This window comes from Rhinatrema bivittatum, chromosome 7, assembly GCF_901001135.1.
Source record: "Rhinatrema bivittatum chromosome 7, aRhiBiv1.1, whole genome shotgun sequence".
NCBI classification, from domain to species: Eukaryota; Metazoa; Chordata; class Amphibia; order Gymnophiona; family Rhinatrematidae; genus Rhinatrema; species Rhinatrema bivittatum.
Genome location: NC_042621.1, coordinates 270,359,773 through 270,371,363, shown reverse-complemented (window position 1 = coordinate 270,371,363; position 11,591 = coordinate 270,359,773). Strand labels below are relative to the sequence as shown.

Sequence of the window (11,591 nt, the reverse complement as noted above, 5' to 3'; positions counted from 1 at the left end):
ATATACCTTCCCATGTGCCTCCACCCGGACCAGGATTCCCTGTTACCTGAAGCTTAAGGTGGACCAAGCCAGATCTCTGAATCCGGTCCTTTAAGGTATTCTGGAGTTCTCTTGTGTATATCCCATTACATGCCCACAGTGTTGTGCTACATGGTTGCACTACATGGATAAGTTTACCCACAAGCATTCTTGGGATGGAGTTTGGAAATACGCATGAATGTTTGCAATTTCAAATACATGTGTGTATTTTTAGCTGGAAAAAGTACTTACACAAATAATAGGTGCAGCTAGACTCCCAAGATTGTTCTTGAACCAAGATTATCTACTGTATTCTGGGTACCAAACTCAGCACAAATTAACCTTTTCTGTACACAAAGAGTTTGCTCAAGGTGGGGATGCTCAAGCACCTACTGTACCCATAGAGCTTCGAAGGTCCAACTAGGCAGCTCCACGTGAAATCACTGAGAACTACATCTCCCGTCGGCCCTTGTTTTGGGGGGGGGGGGGGGGGGGTCGGTCCCTTCCAGTGCACATGCGTGCTGATCGGAAAGACGCCGTTTCCCTGTGGCGTCCGTCGGCTTCGCGTTGCTGGGAGGGGGAGGGAGGACGGCGAGCGGCTTGTCCTGTCCGCGCTGGCTGAGGCCTAAAGAGCCGGAGGTGCGGCGGCGAAGACGAGCGGCCCAGGCGGCAGAGCGCGCTCCGAGGGGAGGTGGCTATGGACCCGGAATCGCTGCTGCAGGAGAAAGCGCTGAAGTTTATGGTGAGGGGGCGCTGTGAGGGTGGCTCGGCCTGTCGCTTGCCGGGGATTGGAGGAGGGCCGGAGAAGGAGACGGCGGGAGGTGGGCAGGTTTCCGCGGACGCTTGAGGCCGGTTCCGGGGGGGATTCTCTTGTGGGCGAGGAGCGGGCACCGGCGGCGCCGCCATTATGATGGTTTGGTGCTGTCCGGGGGGTTTAGTGGGCCGCTGACAGTGACGAAGGAGCGGGGCAGACAGATTCCCAGACACCGGCCCCGGTAGAGGGCCGGTGGGACGTGAAGCTCTGCTCATTGCCAGGGGGGCAGCCGCAGAGGACAAGTGTGTCCCCGTAAAACGGCAGTTAGAGATGAAATATTGAGAGACTTATTCTACGTGTGTCGTATTTATAAGATTATAATGCCCGTGTTATTGTGGTGCTTTTGCATGCATAAGGTGCCTCTGTTCATGTTGACATTTTATTTTAATTCCTTTATCTTTATTCTCCCAGGGAGTATGGGGAGGGTAAAAGTAGGCGGGCATTTCTTTGGATGGATGTAAATATTTAATTTTTTTCTCTGCCTTGAAACCAGTTTCTTTGGCATCTTATTATATTATTCTTGGCACTTGTTATAATTACTGTAATATAATTGTAAACATTTTTTGTCATCTTGGATTTTGAGTTGGCCTGTGGCACAGGTAATTTGAAACTCTCAAGCATCAGATTATACCTGCATGTTTTTTCAACATAATTTGTATTCATTGCAGTATCAACAGTTGACCTATAGTTTTTTTTTGAAACTTAATTTGTTTTAGCTAAGATACTAAACAATAGCAAAAAAGTCTAGAAATATATTTAATATTATTTACATTTAATTTTTTGTTTTAAAAAACTTTGAAGTGATGCATAATTAAAACTATCAAGAATATAATTTCTTGCTACACATGGCTAAAATTGAGGTTATTTGCATTCAACTGGATACCTGGAAACATTGTAATTTACTTTAAAAATTAGTTAACATAGTTATATTATTGTGTAATCTGTGCCATTGATCAGTGCTTACTATAAAATGAATTGTATACTACCAGCATTCTCTTTGATAACATATATTTTGGATTAAAGTTAAGGACTTTTGCTGACAAGCTAATAAAACACATGGAGCTGAAAAATATTTTATTAAATGTTTTAGTCGCACAGTTCATAGGAAACAGTTTATTGATATGTATGTTTTAATGACCTTCATAATTGTAGAGGAGGTAACTTTAGGGCAATTTCTATACTTTTATGTCTTTAAGTCTAGCCGGACAAGATGAACTTGTATGTATATATTCACAAAATATCACTGGATATATTGCACAGACTTTGGTTAGATAAGTAATACAAATTGAGGTTGTAAATTCTATAGTTTTCAGAATAGTTTAATTTTTTTTAAGTATAAGAATGTTCTGATCTGTTTAATTACAATGAGAAACCTTTTTATTTAAAGTAACATTCATTTTTATGGTACTGTTACAGTACCATACAGACCTTAAATCTTTCTCAAGTTTGAATATTTTGTTTTTAAGGATCCATTTACATAAAACTGTAATGTTTACACTTAAGAAACTTTTCTTACTAGTTCATCATAGGCACATATTGGGCAGAAAGTAAAATGGATACAGTTAAGAAATAATTGTTGCAAGATTAGTAATGCAATATTGATACCATTTAAGTATAGCTTGCCAATCTGTATTATGCAAGATACAAGGATATGGGTAATGCCAATCAGTAGAAAGGAGAAAACACAGCCAACATTTTCAGTACCAATAGAATTTTATAGTAGAATCCAGAGAAAAGGCAGGACTCTCCTTTATTCATCAGTGCAATTTCTTCACTGACACACAGCTCGATACAGTAAAGTGGGGCCGCGGTTACCCTGCTCCTAACCCACTTTCTACTCACTTTTCGGCCACGTTAGTCCAACCCGCGATACACTATCCCCTTTAACCCATTCTTACCGCCTCTTTAAATCCCCGGGTAACCCCTTCCGCACGCGGCATGTATATCAGATGTAAACGATCAAATTAGCTATTCCCTCCCATACAGTAACGTGCGCCCCGACTATCGCTATTTTACCCTGCCGTGACGTCACGCGCGCCCGTCTATGTGCTTTCATTGGCTGGTGCGCCCAAATTGACGGGCACTCCGGCCAATGAAAGCACGCCCGTCTATGTGCGTTTGGAGGGTATGTGTAGGGGAGGAAATGAATTGCGGGTCTAAAGTACGTTTGGATGATGGAGGTTGAATCGCAGGTGATGGTAGTGTTCGGCGTACTTTGGATAATGGGGACAGTGAGAATTGTTAGATTGGGGTACACTGGGCAGATTTCTAGGTGCTGTGTAGGGGGGGGAGGGCTAGTAAGGTGGGTTTCCAGACTCGTGCTAGATAAATTTTATGGACGCTGTAAGGGGAGGGGAGGCAAGTTGGGTGCCATCTTTTGGCAAAGTCTGGGAGCTGTGCAGAGGTTAGGCTGGAGCGCCCAAATCGACGGGCCGATGGAGCCCTAGCTGTTGCCGAGCCAGGAGAACCGGGACCTGCGCGGGGGGGGACCACTGCGACCCGCTTTCGCCGCCGGCTGCCCCCTCCGGAGGGAAGGGGCTGAAAAGCAACAAAAGGTAAGTTGCCACATGTCAAGCCGCTTCGGGAGGAGGGGATTTTCGGTTTTTAGGTTTTCATGGGTTAAAGTTGGGATCCACTTCCTGGTGCCTGTCATTTTAAATGTCATTTGAAATGACAGGTACCAGCGCACCAAGGATACTGTATAGGCGCTGTATTAAGCGCCTATACAGTAAAATGGGTTGCGTGGGCCTAACGCTTCGCAGACGTGGCTTGCATTTGCAAGCAATTTAAATAGAGTATCGAGCGGTATGTGATCAGAACAGTGCGTGGGGCAAACGAGGGTGCGCCGGGCACTGCCGCACTCTTTGTAACGCGGCCTTACTGTATTGATCTGACAATTAGTTATCACCTTGGTGGGAAAAGGGGAATTTCACACACACAAAATAATCTACTAAAGGTTTTAAACTGGAACCTGTCACCAACTGGATGGGTAAGTATATACCTGCCTTGCATTATTAACAATACAAGGGCAAACATGCTCTTAGTCCATTCGGGCAACCATGTCATTCTGTATATATTCTGCAGTGTGTGGTTGTTTGTATATATTAGTGGAGACTTGGCAGGGCTTGCTTTTCAGACTCAATTACAAAGAGTCGGTGCTGTTTCAAGAATTTACGTGTACGCATTCTACAATGTACTATATCTGATAATTTCTTGATGGTGTCTGACACTGGTGTCTTTATGATGGATTAGAATAACTTTTGCTTAACTTAAACTCTAAGAATTTTAGTACTCTTGCATATCATAACTTTCAAGCTTCACATCTATGTTAAACAGTATCTCCAGATCATTCCTGAACTCAGTTTTTTTTTTCAAATGTATAGTAAGTTTGATTTCTGTTTGTGTGTTAGTCAACTTCTGATGGCAGAGTGATCTTTAAAATAAAAAAAAATATTACTTGAGCTTATTTTCAGTTGGCTATGAATCTTTATCAAAGTCTACATTTGTATTGGGAATGCATCACTAGATGTATTTCCTTACTAGGATTTATCAGGGTTTGACAACAACATAGAAATCTACTTCACCATTCGGCAAGTACCCAACAAATTTTGCCCAGATATCTGTAGCTTCCAAAATATGCCCACATTTGATCCAGTGTAACATATAGGGGCAGATTTTCAAAGGGGTACGCGCGTAACCCCCGAAAAGCTGCCCCTTCCACCCCCTGCTCGCGCCGAGCCTTTGTTGCATAGGCTTGGTGTCGCGCACAAGCCCCGGGGCTTTCCTGGGAGGGGTGTGTGTCGGTGGGCGTGTTGCGGCGGGCGTGTCATTGGGTGGGGGGGGGTGTGGCCACGGCCTCCGGACCGGAACATGGTGCGCCGGCGTAACTTTTGAAATAAAAGTAGGGGAGGAATTAGTTAGGGCTGGGGGGCGGGTTAGTTAAGGGAAGGAAAGGGAAGGTGGGGGGCGCCGGAAAGAAAGTTCCCTCTGAGGCCACTCTGATTTCGGAGCAGCCTCGGAGGGAACGGAGGCAGGCTGTGCGGCTCGGCGTGCGCAGGCTGCCGATTTTGCGCAGTCTTGCGTGCGCCAACCCCGGATTTTAAAAGATACGCGTGGCTACGCGCGTATCTATTAAAATCCGGCGTACTCTTGTTTGCGTGCGCATACTTTTTAAAATCTGTCCCACAATGTAGCTGAAACATTGCAGCAGAGATTGATGGCCTATAGTCCATATCACTATGGCAGAACTGGTACCGCTCAGCCCAGAATCTATAGGGGCCAATTAATAAAAACACATAGAGAACATGATAGTAGATAAAAACCATAGAGGTAGATCTTCAAACATACGCGTGTGCGTACTTGTGTTCGCGCCACCGGTGAGAATAAAAGTACACCAGATTTTATAAGATATGCGCGTATCTTATAAAATCCGGGGTTGGCGCGCGCAAGGCTGCGCAAAATCGGCAGCCTGCGTGTGCCGAGCCGCGCAGCCTGCCTCTGTTCCCTCCGAGGCCGCTCCGATTTCGGAGCGGCCTCGGAGGGAACTTTCTTTCCACGTCCCCCCACCTTCCCCTCCCTTCCCCTATCTACCCCACCCCCCAGCCCTACCTAAATCCCCCCCTACCTTTGTTGGGCAAGTTACGCCTGCTTGAAGCAGGCTTAACTTGCGCGTGCCGCCCCGGCATCCCCCGGCACAGGCTGCAGTGCTGGGGGACTCGGGACCGCCCGCCCCCGGACCCGCCCCAGACTGCCTCCTCCCACCCCTTTTACGAAGCCCCGGAACTTACGCGTGTCCCAGGGCTTTGCGCGCGCCAGCGGCCTATGCAAAATAGACGCGCCGGCGAGCGTAAATCCGGGAGGATTTACGCGTGCAGGGGTTTTAAAATCTGCCCCATATTGCCCATCTAGTCTAACCATCCCCACAGGTTGTTTAGCTTTATAGTCTCTTCCTCTCTCTCTCGGAGATCCTCTGTGCTTGTCTCAACCACCTCCACAAGGAGGCTTTTCCATGCATCCACCACCCTTTTCATAAAGAAATATTTCCTTAGATTATTCCTGAGGCTACCTACCTCTTTTCACCTTCATCTCATCATCCATTTTTCTAGAGTCTCCTTTCTTTTGAAAGAGGCCCATTTTTTTTCTGCATTTATTCCTTGGAGGAATTTAAATATCTCATATTTTCCTTTCCCTTCAGTATATACATGTTTAGATCTTTGTTCCCATATGCCTTATGATGAAGATGTCGCAGTTAATTGTGGTGTGTAATTGTAGCACTAGAAAATTGAGGTGAATGACTGAGTAGACTGGGTGACCACTTGCATATTGCTTCCATCAGACTTACTGACACCTTTTTTAAAGCAAGGCTGTACTACATCTGTGTCCTTTTAAAGTGTTATTAAAAAAACCACAACTTTTGGTTTCTCTTGTTTCACGTTATTTATGAAATTGGTGACCAGAACTGGACTGATTCCTGCAGTACATTATTGGTAACTCCCCTGCCCTCTTTCCTTGGAGTAACTCTGTTTAGCACTACTTTGTTGCTTTCCACTCAACCAGTTTCCATCCCAGTCTGTCACTTTAAGCTCCATATCTAGGACACGCAGTTTATACGTTACCAGTGCAGAACTGTTTCAAAAGCCTTGCTGAAATCCAGCTATACTACATTTAGCACTCTCCCCTGATCTAACTCTCTTTGGTAAAACTATTCTGCCTTGGTCCTGTAATCCATTGTTAGGATAATGGCATAATTAAGTTTACTTGATTTATGAGTTATTGTATTTTTAGTTTTGTGTTGTGCATAGTAGTATTGAATATTTTTATGTTTTTGTTGTAATCCATATTTGGATATGCATGGGCTATAAAATGTTTTTAAATAAATAAAAATAAACTGCACTAGCCTCTGTTTTAGCAGTGATTTCATGAATTTACTCACCACAGAGGTCAGACTATAACCAGCCTGTGCTCAGTCTCCTCTTTCCACTTTGTGAAGAGTTGTCATATCTGCTTGTCTCCAGTCCTACTCCAGACTCTAATAAAGCTTTGAAAATGTCAGAGAGAGGAGCTGCCAGAAGTTCCCTAAGTTCCCTTAAAACTTCGGATGTAATTTTTCCGGCCCCCTTGGTGTATTTACTTTTAGTTTTGCTAGCTCCTTTCAAACACAGTTTTCTCAAATTTGTTTTGAGCTCTTCCTCGCCTCCATTTCTGTTTTACGGCATTTTTGTGATGCCAAGCCTTACCTAAGAGAGCACTGAACAGAAATATTTCTTAAGCAGTGCCACTTTTGCTTCTTTAGCCTCTATATATTCTCCCCTCTTCACCTTTGGGTCATACAATCCCTCTTTTGCATTTCCTCCTGTCACTAAGATACAGTAAAAGAAGAAGAAAAGACTTTTTTATTAGCTATTTTTTTCTTCCATTTGCGCCTCAGCTTTCCCTTCATCTCTTAAATTTTTCAGATATTGTTGCTTTTCATCCTAGTTCTGTAATCTTTAGTAATTGATGAATGCTGATTTTTTTCCTCCTTACTTTTCAGCCACTTCTTTAGAAAACCACAGTGACTGCTTCTTCCTCTACTTTTATTTACTTTCCTAAGTAAAAGTTTTGTTGCCTTCGCAATATTCCAGATGTCTGCGTATCAGGACCTCGGACTGTACTGATAGGCAGACATTAGGGAAAAAGCCCAGAACTGCTTCTATGGCCAAGTCAAAAGCAAAGCAAGTTCAAGCAGCATTGTCTGAATTATTAAGAAGGCTGCTCACCCTGTAAAAATGTTGCTAGCGGTACTTTTCTTATGGGTTTGACAGTTGCTTAGTTCTGATTATAAATATTTCTACCTTTAACCTAAGGCTTGGGGGTAACTGGCATGGAGCAACATTTACTAGCATAAGAAACTTGCTGGGCAGACTGGATGGACCACTATCGCGGCACAGACTGTCTCCGCTCTGATCGCAAGGATTTTAAGGGGACAAGGAGCATGGAGAGGGAGAAGTTTTTATCACCAGTGCAATCAGAGTGGAGACAGTCTGTGCCACGATAGTGATACAAGGAAAGACTATCAGATGTAATTTGGCATACGAGACTGATCCTTAAGATTGACTATTTACAGCCCCTGAGGCAGCCCCAATGTGGGGGCGAAACTCGGCCTGAGTCGGGCTTGCTAGAAAGAAAGACGTCTCCATAAAATAAAAGTTTCCGATGGGGCATTTTGGCTTCTAATCCACTTTGTTGCCCTCACGGCTTTTTTTTTTTTTTAGACAGCCTTCCTTGTTGTTTTGTTGGACCATTTTTAAAAGGGCTTGTGGAGGGGCAGAAAAGAACGGGCATCGCCCCTGCCCTGTGTTTCATCATCTTTCCCCATAGAAAGGGGTAAGTGGGAGCCAGGGAATTCCGGAGTGGGGTCAGAGGGGGGCCAAGGATGCTGTAACTCGGCCCAGCCAAGTAGGCACTAGCTCTGTGGTTCTCTTTGAGGGATGGGAGGGAGGGGTCTGGAGAATTAGCAGGAGGGTTTGGGGGGGGGGGCTGGGGAGGCCAATTTTTACAAAACGAAAGTACCCAAAAATGTTAAGATATTTTCATGCAAGATTAAATTATTGTTGTAAGGACCCAACTATACCTTATGTAAACATGTAATTAACATCTATATACTGTATCTATCACACATGACAAATGTATATAGACCCAAAATTATGAATCAAACATCTTTTATTGAATCATAATATATTTAAAAAAAATAATTAAAATGAGCCTATAACCCAAAACAATATGGGTAGTGCTAGACAAAACCACTCATAACTCCTAAAGATTCTAGTAGTACATGCTAACATAGATCTGCTATCCAGTTTTTAATAAACAGCTGTATAGACATTTACATAACTTACATATAATTAGGAACAGTAAAGATGTAATCTGTCCTTCTAAATTATACTTATATAATAATTAACACTATACTAATTAATCAAAATTCCCCAAACTTCAGGGAAATAGTAACATAGTAATATTGGTAAAAAAGGACCAAATGGTTCATCCAGTCTGCCCAGCAAGCTTCTTATGGTAGTATCTGCCGTGCCTTGCAGCCCACTCCCATGTTTCTCTCAAGGATAGCAACTGCCACTCCGTGCAGTTATTCCCAAGCCTTAGGATAACCCATAAAAAATGTACTGCTAGTAACATTTATTTAAGACCTTTTTTTATACCGATATTAGTAGCGACATCGGTTTACAGCAGAACTACAGGTTGGAAATTATAATAAATATATCTATTGTTTGGATCACACAAATAAAAAAAAAAAAAAAAAAAAGCAAACCTGAAAGGAGATATCTCTACCCCTATAAGGGCCACTTGTTTCATCACAAAAGTGCCTTCTTCGGAGAGTAAAGAGTGGTTTTAAACAATATAACATCTATGTTGTATCATGTCTTGTAATAAAACGCTCATGCTTTATTAAATGAAATAGCGTGTGTCCTGAAATATATTCTACAAAACAATTTTAAGTAATGTCTATATTTTGTCATGTTATGAGATTTTTAATCTAGTTTAATAATAAAATGGCATCTCTACTACAATATAGGCTTTGGTGGAATAATCTTTCCCACTTCACAGTCCCTGACTTCAATCATTGGTTTTAAACATTTGCTTGACAAATCAGTATCTCTCCCTTTACATGTAACTGAGAGAAACTTTCAAATCCTCAAACTGTGACTTCATATACTCTACTGGGTGCAGATCAACCAAATTGTTCGCTAGCTTGATTGCATAATGATGCCATCACATTGCCAGCTACGAAATTTGCACATAAATCAAACCATTATACACCCTAAATATGAGAGCAATGCAGCTTTCTAATAAACCAAAAATATATCCAAAACCACTGCACATGACAATAAGATTATTGAATCACATGTACTATAGAATGGATGGCTTTCTGCGATTTGCATCTCTTCTGATATTAGTCTTAAAGTACTTATGAGAATACATTTAACATTTACAACTTAAAGAGCTACCATGCTCTCTTTCATTTCATATTTACCATTAGTTTAAACTGACCACAATCAGCATAATACTGAACTATCAAAGCTGGACTCAAAAAAGATGTGGTGCATGTGCACTGCCAAAAAACCTACTTGTATATAGGGTAGACAATCTCATGACTCCAATGCTCCAATCAAAGTTATCACTAAGAAAATTTGTATGGCAGAACGCCAACCTATCCAAATTGTAAGAGTAAGACCTCAAATACAAATTATACCTATCAGCATGTTACACATTTTTACATATGGTATAGTTGGGTTCTTACAACAATAATTTAGTGTAGAATTTTGGTACCCTATATTTATTCCTTCGATTGTTTATTTTCGTGCAAGGCCATTTTTGGTTCCGATGTGCATTTGTTTTAAATATAGTAAATCTCTATTACTCTGTTCTTCCTGATTAGATCATAACCTGGTATAACTATACCTGAGTCATGGTTCTCTGTATAGCATCTCTGTGACTGCATTTATATTTGTCGGCCTCTTCCTTGACTGTAGATCAGGAACTTTATTTCCCATATATTATAGTTGCGTGGTAGGTGACAGAGGATAGTGGTAAATGGAGTTCAGTCTGAGGAGGGAGGGACATTATTAGTGGTGTGCCGCAGGGATTGGTCCTTGGACCGTTCTTTTCAACATTTTGTGAGCGACATTGCAGAAGGATTGCAGGAAAGGTTTGTCTTTGCAGATGATTCCAAAATCTGCAATAGGGCAGATGGCCAGGAAAGTGTGAAAAACACATGGGAGAGATCTAGCAAAGTTCAAGGAATGGTGTTGGGTCTGGCAGCTAAGATTTAATGCTAAAAAATGCAGATTTATGCACTTAGGTTGCAAAAATCCAAGGGAGAGGTACAGTATATGAGGCAAAATTCTTCTAAGCATGAAAGAAGAGTGGGATCTGTGGGTGGTAGTATCTGGTGATCTTAAGATGGCCAAACAGGTGGATAAGGTAATAGCAAAAGCCATAAAGAAGCTTGGGTGGTTAGGGAAAGGAATGGTCAGCAGAAAAAGGAAGGTGATATTGCTCTTAAATAGGTTCCTGGTGAGATCTCATTTGGAATAATATGTACAATTCTGGAGGAACAGTTTTAAAAGGAAATAAACAGGTTGGAGTTGGTCCAGAGAGTGGCTACTAAAATGATCAATGGTCTATGTTCTAAAGCATATTGTGACAGACTTAAAGATGTGAACATGTCTACCCTAGACAAAAGATGAGAGAAGGGAGATTTGAGACATACTTTTAAATACCTCCAAGGTGCCTATGCTCAGCAACTCCTTAAGGACCTCATGCTTCGGGACCACCGCAATCTCCTTAGGAAGCTCCACAAACTGGAGGATCTCAAACATTTTGTGCTTGGCATCCTCCTTCATCTACAGCTGGAATGGGATGGCCTCCGCCATCACCCTCACAACACCTGCATAGGTTAAGTCCTCAGACGGAGACTTCCTTTGCTCATCAGAAGGAGAAGGCTTTGTCAGGAGACCATCCAAATTCTCAGAGGAGGACTCTGTCTGATCATCCCCCCATGGGACATAGGGACCCTCATCCTCACTGTATGCCATAGGGGAAGGGGCCCTATGTGCTTAGCCTATGTCCAGAGGTGCAGGCACTGATGGAACTGGACGGGGGACTGTAGGCCTTGGCTTCTCCGGCTTCAGCGGAGCTTCCTTGGAGGAGGAACCAGCAATAACCATATTGGAAGAGGAAGGGCCTCTGTGCCCTGCTGGGCACC

The 11,591-nt window shown here is 42.8% G+C and overlaps 1 protein-coding gene across 11 annotated transcripts in view; it reads left to right on the top strand.

The window, feature by feature from the left end:
* Positions 1-553: 553 nt before the first annotated feature.
* BTRC (beta-transducin repeat containing E3 ubiquitin protein ligase) overlaps positions 554-11,591 on the top strand; it is a 545,063-nt gene continuing 534,025 nt past the window's right edge. For all 11 annotated transcript variants that reach the window (XR_003857906.1, XR_003857907.1, XM_029610228.1 and 8 more), the window contains exon 1: positions 554-760. Coding sequence is in view for 8 of the 11 variants with exons in the window: in XM_029610228.1 (XP_029466088.1) it covers positions 716-760 (45 nt within the window). In the remaining 3 variants the exon portion in view is untranslated. The remainder of the gene's footprint in view (positions 761-11,591) is intronic.